This window comes from Coenobita brevimanus, chromosome 32 (assembly GCF_032717465.1).
Source record: "Coenobita brevimanus isolate Jiangsu-jjx chromosome 32, ASM3271746v2, whole genome shotgun sequence".
Lineage (NCBI taxonomy): Eukaryota > Metazoa > Arthropoda > Malacostraca > Decapoda > Coenobitidae > Coenobita > Coenobita brevimanus.
The window spans coordinates 2,280,397-2,295,549 of record NC_136985.1 but is presented as its reverse complement, the minus strand read 5'-3'; the positions used below and the strand labels follow the sequence as shown (position 1 = coordinate 2,295,549).

Genomic DNA, 15,153 nt, shown 5'->3' with positions numbered 1-15,153 from the left:
GATTCTGTGCCCCCTATTCATGAGTGGGGAGGGGTTGAAGATGTTGTTTTGGCTGTTGAAGCGTGTTTAGATCTGAGAGAGTTCCATATGTCAGGAAGCAGCCACCATCAGCCACTACAGAAGATAAATATTGTGTCTTCTTGTGTGTGGTCGCTCATAAAACACAAACACATGCTTTACACTACAGTCATCCCTTAACATCCGCGTTTTTAACATACACGGTTTTGAATATCCGTTTTGTCTGCGGCCACCCTTTGCAGGATTAGGGCGTCGGGCTATAGATAGATAGGATATAACGTAAACGGTTTTAAATATCCACAGGTGAATACAGTACTGGGGCTGGATTTACTGAAGAATTTTATCTCACTGAACTCTGCCGACACTGTTCACTGCAAATGTAACACTATCCCAGGCACAGTTCATGGCTGTTTTAGTGAGGGCATTATCCAGTGAATCAAATACAGTGAAAGCTGGATTATCCAGGTTCGGATTATCCAGGTTTCGGCTGGGAAACGAAATCGACCTTAGAGTACGTTGAGTAAGTTTCTTCCATTATGCCGGAAACAATCATAGGCACGGCTTAAGGAACATGACGAAAGTAAGGGAGAAAAACTTTCAGCAAGAGAAGGTAATTTACCACCCTCAAAACAGTCAGAAAAATACAAAGACAAACTAGAGGAATATGAATTGAATTGGTAAGGTCTTTTGGCTGTATGCATGGATGAAAATTTATGGGTTTCACAATTTTAGGGGATGATATGGAACAAAAATGTTTGCAAATCAGAAAAAAATTACTCTTAGTTAGCATTCAGTTCCACATTCTTTGTTCGATATCACTCTTCCCAATACGTTTCGGACTGACTGAGCATACAGTTATTTCTGCTTCTTAAAGTTAAGTGTACCTTTACTGCTGATTCTTTTGTTCATTCTTATGTGTATGTGTGAAAGGGAGAGGACTGATACAAACAATAATGTATTCCATTAACCCTTTCATAGCTGCTGGCCTTGAACAACACTTTACTGTGCCGGTGTCAGTGACGTCGAGTTAGGACGAGCTATAAAACACTGCGAGCAATTATGGGAAGGGAATGAAGGTCACTGGTATGTTTACACGACACTACTCTACCACCCCAAGCAGTCAGGCGTTCATAGTTCACTTCATCCCAGATGTTTTCGCCGATGTTTACATATTGATGTAACTCGCATCCTAATTTCATTAATTCTTTCACGAAGCATAGCAAATCACAGGATGGGTTTAGGGGGAAAAAAAGCCAGGTGTGGCAAACAAGTCTTTTCACATATGTAAGAAAAAGAAATTGATTTTAGAGCTTTGAAAAAATGGTCCTGAGACAGCCCACGGGAGCACGCAAATATCTGAACTCACGGCCATTGAGGAGGCTAAACATACCCTGTAGTTTAAGCAGTAAAAGCACCTTACCACATCAGTTCTTCCTGATAGTCTGTTATATTTTTCAGATTATTTCTGGGGTGGTAAATAAACATTTCTTGTTAATTCTGTTTCCCCGTTGTTTTTAGCTGTTCTGGTGTGACAACTCTTGTTTGTTTCGTTAACGTAATGGCAGAAGGGACTGTTTAACTAAACCTGGCCTAACCCTGTTTAACTGTACCTAATAATTTAACCTAACTGGGAAATTGGAAAACGAAATCCACCTTTGAGCCCATTGATTTTCTTCCACTGCGCTGGAAATGATCATAGGTACAGCTTAAGAAAAGGAACGATAATAACAGGGAGGAAATTTTTCAGGATGAAAAAGTAATTTACTAAACTGAAAGTTGTCAGAAAAATACAGAAAGAAGTTGGAGGATTATTAATTGAATTGGTAAGGTCTTTCTGCTGCTTAAAGTGTACATTTACTGGTAAATAAATCAGTCTAACAGTACTTGTTTTGTTTCCACCAGAAACAAAAGTGTTTTTAAGGGGGGGGAGCAGATATCCACAGATTTTTAACATATGCGGATGTCTCTGCTACCTGACCCCCATCGATGTTAAGGGAGCACCGTATAAGGAAACATGGAAGACTGCAAATACTAATACAGTATAAGGAGACATGGAAGATTGCAAATACGTGCTTTCTAATATTAGGAAACATGGAAGATTGCAAAAACTGAGTGGCTTTTTAAAGACTTGTTGCAGGTTGTTGGAAATCGTATCTGAAAGGCATGTTGTGGGTGAAAGGATAATGAAAAAAAAAAAAATAGATAATGACATTTTAGTGTGCAATAATAACCAATAGATAACGATGTCCTAGTGTGCATCAATTGTGAAACTAGTGTGTGCATACTTACTGCCATACTAAATGTTCCTCTTAATACAGTATGGACCTAATCAGCAGTGTGTGGCTGGTCTAGATACACTCCTGGCTGGTCTATCTCCTTAGCTGGTTTTCCGAGACTCACACCAGAGATAGCCACGTCGCCTCTAACCTTATCTCTACCTCACCCCTGCCTAACCCCTGCCTCACCCCTGCCTAACCCCTGCCTCACCCCTGCCTAACCCCTGCCTCACCCCTGCCTGACTCACACCAGCACACCACATTGGCCCTTCTGATCAGTGGCTTAATTTCGTAACACCTCTTCCTTAGTGATTTATTTTGCTTATTACACTTTATTTTCTTGTATGGTACTGAATATGATACAGGCTCTGTCTATCTATCTGTTGCCAGGTGCCTTAATCCCTTAAGGGGTGGCCACAAACAAATCACCTCCATGTCACCCTGTCCTCTGCCATTTCACTGCCCAGCTCCCAGCTCACACCCTCCTCTCTCATATACCTCTCCACTCCATCCCTCCATCTCATCCTTGGCCTCCCCCTCCACCTCACTCACATACTCTCTCCTCATTAGTCTCTCATATACCTCTCCACTCCATCCCTCCATCTCATCCTTGGCCTCCCCCTCCCTCTACCTCACTCACATACACTCTCCTCGTCAGTCTCTCATATACCTCTCCACTCCATCCCCCCATCTCATCCTTGGACTCCCCCTCCCTCTACCTCACTCACATACACTCTCCTCGTCAGTCTCTCATATACCTCTCCACTCCATCCCCCCATCTCATCCTTGGCCTCCCCCTCCCTCTCCCCCCTCCACCTCACTCACATACACTCTCCTCGTCAGTCTCTCATATACCTCTCCACTCCATCCCTCCATCTCATCCTTGGCCTCCCCCTCCCTCTCCCCCCCTCCACCTCACTCACATACACTCCTTGTCAGTCTCTCACTCTCCATCTCTGTATGGGTGTATGTGTTAATTTAGTGCATTTGAGCCGTATTCTTGTGTGGCTAGGAAGTGTACGAACACCTTTTCCTTACTGGTTTATCCTTGTGTGGCTAGGAAGTGTACGAACACCTTTTCCTTACTGGTTTATCCTTGTGTGGTTAGGAAGTGTACGAACACCTTTTCCTTACTGGTTTATTCTTGTGTGGTTAGGAAGCGTACAAACACCTTTTCCTTACTGGTTTATTCTTGTGTGGTTAGGAAGCGTTCAAACACCTTTTCCTTACTGATTTATTCCTGATTCTGCTCCATTACTATACTCTTGTGTGGTTTGGAAGCTTACGAGCACCTTTCCCTTACTGGTTTATTTCAGATTTCAGAGAGAGAGACAGACAGACAGACAGACAGAGGGAGGGAGGTTAATGGCTAGTTTGGAATATAAATTACTGAGGAAAAGGTGCTAGGGAGAGAGAGAGAGAGAGAGAGGATGTTAATGGCTAGTTTTGAAAATAAATCACTAAGGAAAAGGTGTTAAGGAGCTTCCTTACCCATTAAAAATATCAAACCTTAAGTATTCAGCAGTAAAAGTGTCACATAGGAAAGTGTTAGGATGCGATAGGAAGCATTAGGAGAAATACATTGAGGTGGTTTGGCCATGTAGAGAGTGAGAGACTAATGAGGAGAGTGTGTGTGAGTGAGGTGGAGGGGGGGAGAGGAAGGGGGAGGCCAAGGATGAGATGGAGGGATGGAGTGGAGAGGTATTTGAGAGACTGATGAGGAGAGTGTGTGTGAGTGAGGTGGAGGGGAGGAGAGGAAGGGGGAGGCCAAGGATGAGATGGAGGGATGGAGTGGAGAGGTATTTGTGAGACTACTGAGTAGAGAGTGTGTGAGTGAGGTGGATGGGGGGAGAGGAAGGGGGAGGCCAAGGATGAGATGGAGGGATGGAGTGGAGAGGTATTTGAGAGACTAATGAGGAGAGTGTGTGTGAGTGAGGTGGAGGGGGGGAGAGGGAGGGGGAGGCCAAGAATGAGATGGAGGGATGGAGTGGAGAGGTATTTGAGAGAGGGGGGTGTGTGAGCTGGGAGCAGAACAGGTAAATGGTGGGGGACAGGACGACATGGAGGCGATTTGTTTGTGGCCACCTCTTATGGGATTAAGGCATCTGGCTATAGATAGATAGATGGATAGACAGATTATTATTATTATTTGTAGTAGTAGTAGTGCTTATATCTCTCAGTATTGTTATTGTGATTATTAATATTATCATCATTATTGCTTGTGTCATTATTATTATTACTGTATTGTAATTATTATCATCATTATCATCATCATCATCATCATCATCATCATCATCATTATTATCTAAACCAATAGCAATTCATATAGTTCTTGAAATATGAATTGCCAGTTTGGGGTTATTTATCACCAGTACCATATAGTGTCTACCCACGTCCTGTGTCAGTGAATTATTCCTGATTCTGTTAGCATTGATAGAACACAAATAAGGCTCTGTATTCTCATTGGTTAAGCTCCCTGACACCTTTTCCTGAGTGATTTAGTTTGATTATTACACCTTACTGTTCTGTCTGTCTATCTATTGCCAGATGCCTAATCCTATATGGGTGGCCACGAACAAAGTGCCTCCATGTCATCCTGTCCCCTGCCATTTCACTGCCTTGCTCCCAGCTCACACACCCCTCTCTCATATACCTCTCCACTCCATCCCTCCATCTCATCCTTGGCCTCCCCCTCCCTCTCCTCCCCTCCACCTCACTCACATACTGTACACTCTCCTCATCAGTCTCTCATATACCTCTCCACTCCATCCCTCCATCTCATCCTTGGCCTCCCCCTTCCTCTCCCCCCTTCCACCTCACTCACATACACTCTCCTCGTCAGTCTCTCATATACCTCTCCACTCCATCCCTCTATCTCATCCTTGGCCTCCCCCTTCCTCTCCTCCCTTCCACCTCACTCACATACACTCTCCTCATCAGTCTCTCATATACCTCTCCACTCCATCCCTCCATCTCATCCATGGCCTCCCCCTCCCTCTTCCCCCTTCCATCTCACTCACACTTTCCTCGTCAGTCTCTCACTCCCCATCCTCTCCACATGGCCAAATCACCACAATGTGTTTCTCCTAACACTTCCTATCACATCCACATCCACACCACAACTCTCCTTCACTTCCTCATTTGTCGGTCGGTCTCCATGTAACTCCACATCCACATCCACACCACAACATTCCTTCACTTCCTCATTTGTCAGTCTGTCTCTCCATGTAACTCCACATCCACACCACAACGCTCCTTCACTTCCTCATTTGTCAGTCTCTCTCCATGTAACTCCACATCCACACCATAATGCACATTCACTTCCTCAATTGTCAGTCTCTCTCTCCATATAACTCCACATCCACACCACAATACTCCATCACTTCCTCATTTGTCAGTCTGTCTCTCCATGTAACTCCACATCCACATCCACACCACAACGCTCCTTCACTTCCTCATTTGTCAGTCTGTCTCTCCATGTAACTCCACATCCACATCCACACCACAACACTCCTTCACTTCCTCATTTGTCAGTCTGTCTCTCCATGTAACTCCACATCCACATCCACACCACAACGCTCCTTCACATCCTCATTTATCAGTCTGTCTCTCCATTTAACTCCACATCCACACCACAAAGCTCCTTCACTTCCTCATTTGTCAGTCTGTCTCTCCATGTAACTCCACATCCACACCACAACGCTCCTTCACATCCTCATTTGTCAGTCTATCTCTCCATGTAACTCCACATCCACACCACAACGCTCCTTCACATCCTCATTTGTCAGTCTGTCTCTCCATGTAACTCCACATCCACATCCACACCACAACGCTCCTTCACATCCTCATTTGTCAGTCTGTCTCTCCATGTAACTCCACATCCACATCCACACCACAACGCTTCTTCACATCCTCATTTGTCAGTCTGTCTCTCCATGTATCTCCACATCCACACCACAATGCTCCTTCACTTCCTCATTTGTCAGTCTGTCTCTCCATGTAACTCCACATCCACATCCACACCACAATGCTCCTTCACATCCTCATTTGTCAGTCTGTCTCTCCACATGACTCTAACCATTTTCTGTGTTATATAAATCCTTCCAGTACAGCCTTATTGTGCATAAATATCATACATAATATTAACCAGCCATATCCAAAAATAAATCACTAAGGAAGAGGTGTTAGGGAGCTTCCATAACCGATAGAAATGGGTTTGTAGTGATGATATGGTGTTTGTAGTGATGTGTAGTGATTATATCGGGTTTGTGGTGACTTGTAGTGATGATATGGGGTTTGTAGTGATGATAGTGATTCGTAGTGATGATATGGGGTTTGTAGTGATGATAGTGATTTGTAGTGATGATGTAGTGATTTGTAGTGATATAGTGCATGTAGGATAGATGTAGGGGGTTGGGGTGGATTGGTAGTGATGGAAGGTGTGTTTGTAGTGGTGATGTGGAGTTGGGGTGGATTGGTAGTGGTGGAAAAGGTGTTTGTAGTGGTGATGTGGAGTTGGGGTGGATTGGTAGTGGTGGAAAAGGTGTTTGTAGTGGTGATGTGGAGTTGGGGTGGATTGGTAGTGATGGGGAAGGTGTTTGTAGTGGTGATGTGGAGTTCGGGTGGATTGGTAGTGGTGGAAAAGGTGTTTGTAGTGATGATGTGGACTTGGTTTGGATTGGTAGTGATGGGAAAGGTGTTTGTAGTGGTGATGTGGAGTATTGATGGATTAGTAGTGATGGGGAAGGTGTTGGTAGTGATGATATGGAGTTTTGATGTTATTGCCAATCATTGTTGCATAGTTACAGCTGTTGAATGGCCTTATAGTGGTAGTTGGGCATTGAGTTGTAGTTATGGTTGATCTTGTGGCATCTTCCACATTCAGTTCTAAAGGAGATGTAATTTCTGAAGATAAATTGATATAGATGTACAGTATGTACAATGTAATGCTGATATTTGTACATTTCTCTCTCTCTCTCTCTCTCTCTCTCTCTCTCTCTCTCTCTCTCTCTCTCTCTCTTCTTTATTATTTGAGAGAGAGTTCAGCTTATGTGTACTGAATGCCTGTGTGTGTGTGTATTGTGTATGTATGTGTATGTGTACTGAATGCCCATGTATGTGTATTGTGTGCGTATGTGTACTGAATGCCTGTGTGTGTGTATTATGTATGTATGTGTATGTGTACTGTATGCCTGTGTACGTGTATTGTGTGCGTAAGTGTACTGTCCATTCTTTCTCCTTGGTTCAGATTTTCTTCCTTTTTGCAGCTTAGTTCACATAGCTCAGAGGCGGAGAGAGAGGATGCTACGGCTCTACATCCTTTCCACAGCACTTCTTCGTGACTAGCATCATATTCTAGTGTTAAAAAGACAATACTACGGCTCTACATCCTTTCCACAGCACTTCTTCGTGACTAGCATCATATTCTAGTGTTAAAAAGACAATACTACGGCTCTACATCCCTTCCATAGCACTTCTTCGTGACTAGCATCGTATTCTAGTGTTAAAAAGACAATACTATGCCTCTACATCCTTCCCATAGCACTTCTTTGTGACTTGCATCATAGTGTTAAAAAGACAGTACTACGGCTCTACTTCCATTCCACAGCACTTCTTCGTGACTAGCATCATATTCTGGTGTTAAAAAGACAATACTGCCCTGCTCCCAGCTCACACCCCCCTCTCTCATATACCTCTCCACTCCATCCCTCCATCTCATCCTTGGCCTCCCCCTCCCTCTCCCCCCCTCCACCTCACTCACATACACTCTCCTCGTCAGTCTCTCATATACCTCTCCACTCCATCCCTCCATCTCATCCTTGGCCTCCCCCTTCCTCTCCCCCCCTCCACCTCACTCACATACACTCTCCTTGTCAGTCTCTCACCCTCCATCTATTATTGGTCCTTTATAATGAATAGATAGATAGATAGATAGATAGATTTTTTAACACACTTATTAAAATGTGCATGTGTGTGTGTGTGTGTGTTTGGTTTGGCTTCATTCTTGTAGAGTGAGGAAGTTCCTAACACCTTTTCCTAAGTGATTTATTTTGTTTATTACACCTTACTATTCTGCTTTATATACAGTAAGTCTTTCCAATATCACTGTACTCTGCTGAAATTACATCTATCTGTCCATATATCTATCTATCTGTCTCCATCTGTCTATCTATCCATCTATCTATCTATCCATTTATCTATCTGTCTATCTATCTGTCCATCCATCCATCCATCTATCTAGCTATCTATCTGTCTATCAGTCTATCTGTCTATCCATTTATCTGTCTATCTCTCCATTCATCCATCTGTCTGTCTATCTATCTATCTATCTATCTATTGCCATACTCCTTAATCCCATAAGGGGTGGCCACAAACAAATCACCTCCATGTCACCCTGTCCCCCTGCCATTTCACCGCCCTCTCCCCAGCTCACACCCCCTCTCTCACATACCTCTCTGCTCCATCTCTCCATCTCATCCTCGGTCTTCCCCTCCCGATAACCAACTTTACTGAGAGGCATGATTGCTATACTCTTTATACTCTAACTTGGCCTAAAATTGCCATCTCTCCACCTTCAATATTGAGTTCCAAGAGTTGAGTGACACTAGAATATGTTGCTAGTCACGAAGAAGTGCTATGGAAAGGATGTAGAGCCGTAGTATTGTCTTTTTAACACTAGATTATGATGCTAGTCACGAAGAAGTGTTATGGAAAGGATGTAGAGGCATAGTATTGTCTTTTTAACATTAGAATATGATGCTAGTCACAAAGAAGTGCTATGGAAAGGATGTAGAGCCATAGTATTCTCTTTTTAACTAGTCACAAAGAAGTGCTATGGAAGGTAGAGCTGTAGCATCCTCTCTCTCTCTCTCTCTCTCTCTCTCTCTCTCCATCTATCTGTCTGTCTATCTCTGTCTATATTTTGCTATTTATTTTTTTGTATATATATCATTCTTTTTCAAATTCTTCCCCTCCTCTTTCAAAATACTCAAAATATCTATTGCAATTATTTTTTGAGCTGTAAAATCCATTGCAAATAATTTCCAACCTTTTTTAACTTTATGAATAACTTGTCTTATGGAATTACTATTTGTGGTAGGTGGTGGCGACTACCATTCGCTCACTTGATGTAGTGCTGCCTACTTCTTCCTTAGCCTGTATCATTCTCTTTCTGTGTCTGTCCTCCCTTCCTATTTCTTACCATCATCCACTCACTTGATGTAGTGCTGCCTACTTCTTCCTTAGCCTTTATCATTCTTTTTCTGTGCCTGTCCTCCTCTCTTCCTATTTCTTACCATCATCCACTCACTTGATGTAGTGCTGCCTACTTCTTCCTTAGCCTTTATCATTCTTTTTCTGTGCCTGTCCTCCTCTCTTCCTGTTTCTTACCATCATCCACTCACTTGATGTAGTGCTGCCTACTTCTTCCTTAGCCTTTATCATTCTTTTTCTGTGCCTGTCCTCCTCTCTTCCTATTTCTTACCATGATCCACTCACTTGATGTAGGGCTGCCTACTTCTTCCTTAGCCTTTATCATTCTTTTTCTGTGCCTGTCCTCCTCTCTTCCTATTTCTTACCATGATCCACTCACTTGATGTAGTGCTGCCTACTTCTTCCTTATTCTTTATCATTCTTTTTCTGTGCCTGTCCTCCTCTCTTCCTATTTCTTACCATGATCCACTCACTTGATGTAGTGCTGCCTACTTCTTCCTTAGCCTTTATCATTCTTTTTCTGTGCCTGTCCTCCTCTCTTCCTATTTCTTACCATCATCCACTCACTTGATGTAGGGCTGCCTACTTCTTCCTTAGCCTTTATCATTCTTTTTCTGTGCCTGCCCTCCTCTCTTCCTATTTCTCCCATCTTTCCTGTCACTTCTTATTGCTTTTTTTTCCTTTACAGGTGGCTTTACATTGAGTGACAAGCCAAATGGTTTCCTGTAAGCCAAGAAACCATTTACAACGCTGGGTGGTAACCATATAACCAAACCATACGTGTTCCCTACGTGTCAACAAGTGGGTTGGTGGAGGGTTAGTGCCCCTCCCCGTAAAACAAATAACTCAAAGACAAATGGCCACCCCTTACAGGATTATGGCGTCTGGCAATAGATAGATAGATAGATATAAAACAAATAACTCAAAGACAAATGGCCACCCCTTACAGGATTATGGCGTCTGGCAATAGATAGATAGATAGATAGAAATTACTATATCACTGAGCAGGCCATGTGAAGCTTGTGTTTGTTTCTGTGTGTTTATGGCTGTATAAATAGGTGTTTGAGTTTGATGTATGTGTGAGTTGTGGTGGTGGTGGTGGTAGAAGTAGTAGTGGTAGTAGTAGTATTTGTAATAGTAGTAATGGTAATAAAAGAAGTAGTAGTGGTAGTAGTAGTAATAGAAGTAGTGGTGGTAGTAGTAGTAGTAGTAATAGGAGTAGTAGAAGAATTAGTAATAGTAGTAGTAGTAATAGAAGAGAGAGTTATATGTGGAAAGGAAGAGAGAGGTGAAAAGATTAGTAAGAGAGAGTAAGAAGAGAGTGGATCAGGAATTTGGAAGGAATTTGAGTGTAAAGTGGAGGGACTGTAAGAAAATGTTCTGGAGAGAAGTGAAAAGAGTAAGACAGGGTGGAAGTGAAGTTAGCAGGGGAGTGAAAGATAAACATGGTAGATTACTAGTGGAGAAGGGAGAAAAAGTGAGCAGATGGAGAGAACACTTTAAGGAATTGTTGAACGTAGAGGATGGAAGTAATGCGAGTATAAGTGGCTGGGGAATGGCTGGGAGAAGGAGGGAGGTGAGAAGACAGGTAGAAATCAGTAGGATAGAGGTTGTGGAAGCAATGAAGAAAGTTAAATCGGGGAAAGCCCCAGGAATTGATGGAGTGTGTGGTGAGATGCTGAAACATGGGGGAGAGATAGTAGTAGAATGGATGTGGAAGATGTGCAGATTGGCCTGGGAGGAAGGTAGAGTCCCGGAGGATTGGAAGTCAGGTATAATTATTCCCTTGTACAAAGGAAAAGGGGAAAAAGAAGTGTGTGGTAATCATAGGGGCATTTGTCTTCTTAGTATAATAGGAAAAGTGTATGGTAGGATACTTATAGACAGAGTTAGAGAAAGAACAGAGAAATTAGTTGGAGAAGAACAGGGAGGCTTTAGGAAGGGAAGAGGTTGTGTAGATCAGATATTCATTCTTAGATCTTTAGTGGAAAAGTTTCTAGAGAAGGGAAAGAAGTTGTATGCGGCTTTCATGGATTTGGAGAAAGCATATGACAGGGTGGATAGACAAGGATTGTGGAAAGTGTTAAGAATATATGGAGTAGATGGGAAGTTGTTGAATGCTGTGAAGAGTATGTATGATGGTGCTAAGGCTGCAGTGCGTGTGGATGGTGAACTAAGTGAATTTTTCTCTTTGAAAGTTGGTTTGAAACAGGGATGTGTCATGTCTCCATGGTTGTTCAATCTGTACATGGATGGGGTAATAAAAGAGGTACAAGGTAGGGTAGTGGATGTTGGAGTGGCCCTGGTGAGAGAGGATAGTGTTTGGAAACTCCCTGTACTGTTGTTTGCAGATGATACTGTGTTGTTGAGTGAAGATGAAGGGGAGCTGCAAGGCTTGGTGGATGAGTTTGAGAGAGTGTGTAAGAAACGGAACCTAAAGGTGAATGTAGGGAAGAGTAAAGTGATGGTCTTTGAGAGAGGTGAAGTCAGTGAATGTATAGCGAGGTTGGATGGTGAGGAATTGGAAAATGTGAGTACGTTTAAGTATTTGGGTAGTGTGATGAGTAAGGATGGAGGTTTGGAGGGTGAAGTGCTTGAAAGGGTACAGCAGGGAAGAAAGGTTGCTGGTTCCTTGAAAGCAGTGATAAGAAACAGGGAAGTGAGCATGGAAGTAAAAAAGTTACTACATGACAGTATTGTGATGCCAACTCTAACGTACGGAAGTGAAGCTTGGACGTTGTTGGAAGGACACAAGTCAAGAGTGAGAGCAGTGGAAATGAGTTATTTAAGAGGAGCTTGTGGAGTCACGTGGAGAGACAGGCTGACGAATGAGGATATAAAGGAGCGTTGTGGTGTTGATGTGGATGTGATAGGAAGCGTTGTGAGGAACACACTGAGGTGGTTTGGCCATGTGGAGAGGATGGAGGGTGAAAGACTGACGAAGAGAGTGTATGTGAGCGAGGTGGAGGGTGGAAGAGGGAGGGGGAGACCGAGGATGAGATGGAGGGATGGGGTGGAGAGGTATATGAGAGAGGGGGGTGTGAGTTGGGAGCAGGGTAGTGAAATGGCGGGGGACAGGGCGACTTGGAGGCGATTTGTTTGTGGCCACCCCAAACGGGATTGAGGCGTCTGGCAATAGATAGATAGATAGATAGACTAATAGTAGCAGCAGCAGTAGTAGTAATAGAAGTAGTAGTAGTAGCAGTAATAGTAGTAGTAGCTGTATGGTGGTGGTAGTAGTAGTAGTGGTAGCAGAAGTAGTAGTAGTAGTGACAGTAGTAGTAGTAGTAGTAGTATGGTGGGGTGATAGTAGTAATAGCAGCAGTAGAGTAGTAGTAGTAGTAGTAATAGAATTAGGTAGTAGTATGGTGTTAGTAGTAGTAGTGGTGGAATTATTATAAGTAGTGCAGTAGTAGTAGAAGTAGTAGTAGTAATAGAAGTAGTAGTAGTGGTAGTAGTAGTAGTAGCAGTAGTAGTAATAATAGTAGTTGCAGTAGTAGTCATAGTGTAATAGTTGTAGTAGTACCGAAGTAGTAGTAGTAGCAGTAGTGGTAATAGCTGTAGTATGGTGGTAGTAGTAATAGTGGTGAAGGTAGTATAAGTAGTAGTAGTAGTGTTGATATTTTAGTATAAGTAATAGTAGTGGTAATATTTTCTAACCTTTGTGTGTGTGTGTGTGTGTGTGTGTGTGTGTGTGTGTGTGTGTGTGTGTGTATACAGAGTGGAGTGGCTGTGAAGCAAGTAGTTGTAGTAATAGCAGCAGCAGTAGTAGTAGTAGTAGAAGTTGTAGTAGTAGTGTAATTGTTGTAGTAGTAGCAGTAGTAGTAATGCTGCAGGTAGTACAAGTTATAGTAGTGTATATATTACTAACCTTTCTCTCCGTGTGTGGGTGTACAGAGTGGCGTGGCCGTGAAGCAGAAGGATAGTAGTAATAGCAGCAGCAGTAGTAATAGTAGTAGAAGTCATAGTAGTAGTAGGAGGGTGGTAGTAATAGTGGTTTAAGTAGTACAAGTAGTAGTAGTGTACATATTACTAACCATTCTCTGTGTGTGTGTGTACAGAGTGGTGCAGCAGTAGTAGTAATAAAGTGGTAGTAGTAGTAGGGTGTTAGTAGTAGTGGTTTAAGTACTATAAGTAGTTGTAGTGTTCATATTACTAACCTTTCTCTCCGTGTGTGTGTACAGAGTGGAGCGGCCGTGAAGCAGGCGGGTAAAGATGTGATAGTCCAGGTGGTGCCTCAGGTGGAGAAGGACTATGGACAAAGCAACCCCGAGGATTCCGATATGTACACAACGAGGGGATAAAACACTCGAATGGTGTTTTAAAATCGTACCCTGGCTGTGTATGGTGCGGTTGGGTGCTTGGATGAATATTTTAAAACATCGTATGCTGTTTATTTTGGTTTATTTCCATCCCTACTTCCAAGATGTTTATTTATATGTATACAGCAAGCGGATAATACACTCAAATGATACACGTTTTAAAATCATACCTTGCTGTGGTGGGGTTGGGTGCTTGGATGAATATTTTAAAACACCGTATGCTGTTTGTTTTGGTTTCCTTTCATCCCCTCTTGGTTTACGTACACCATCAGTATGCTAGGAGTGAAACTGGCTGTGTTTGTCTGTTTAGAGGAGCGATTTATTGATTTTAATGTAACTTGAAATTAGATGCATTTCTCCATACTCATTTTAAATACAGGGTCACATAGGCAGTCTTCCTAGCTAAATATCTTTCTATCTATCTATCTATCATCAGGCACCATAATCCCATAAGGGGTGGTTGTTTGTCTCGAGTTCTATCTATCTGTCTATTGTCAGATGCCGTAATCCCATAAGGGGTGGCCACAGACAAATTGCCTCCATGTCGCCCTGTCCCCCGCCATTTCACTGCCCTGCTCCCAGCTCACACCCTCTCTCTCATATACCTCTCCACACCATCCCTCCATCTTGTCCTTGGCCTCCCCTTTCCTCTCCCCCATCCACCTCACTCACACTCTCCTCGTTAGTCTCTCACTCTCCATCCTCTCCACATGGCCAAACCACCTCAGTGTGTTTCTCCTAACGCTTCCTATCACATCCACATCCACACCACAACACTCCTTTATATCCTCATTTGTCAGCCTGTCTCTCCATGTAACTCCACATCCACACCACAACGCTGCTTTATAGCCTCATTTGTCAGCCTGTCTCTCCATGTAACTCCACATCCACACCACAACGCTCCTTTATATCCTCATTTGTCAGCCTGTCTCTCCATGTAACTCCACATCCACACCACGACGCTCCTTTATATCCTCATTTGTCAGTCTGTCTCTCCATGTAACTCCACATCCACACCACAACGCTCCTTTATATCCTCATTTGTCAGCCTGTCTCTCCATGTAACTCCACATCCACACCACAATGCTCCTTCACTTCCTCATTTGTCAGTCTGTCTCTCCATGTAACTCCACATCCACACCACAATGCTCCTTCACTTCCTCATTTGTCAGTCTGTCTCTCCATGTAACTCCACATCCACATCCACACCACAACGCTCCTTCACTTCCTCATTTGTCAGTCTCTCTCTCCATGTAACTCCACATCCACACCACAATGCTCCCTCACATCTTCATTTGTCAGTCTCTCTCTCCATGTAACTCCAC

The 15,153-nt window shown here is 43.1% G+C and overlaps 1 protein-coding gene across 1 annotated transcript in view; it reads left to right on the top strand.

The window, feature by feature from the left end:
* The window catches only part of Mic26-27 (MICOS complex subunit 26/27), a 47,149-nt gene extending 33,260 nt beyond the window's left edge, over positions 1 to 13,889 (top strand). Inside the window, exon 6 of the mRNA XM_080269182.1 lies at positions 13,691 to 13,889. Coding sequence (XP_080125308.1) covers positions 13,691 to 13,810 — 120 coding nt within the window. The 3' untranslated portion in view covers positions 13,811 to 13,889. The remainder of the gene's footprint in view (positions 1 to 13,690) is intronic.
* Positions 13,890 to 15,153: the final 1,264 nt, after the last annotated feature.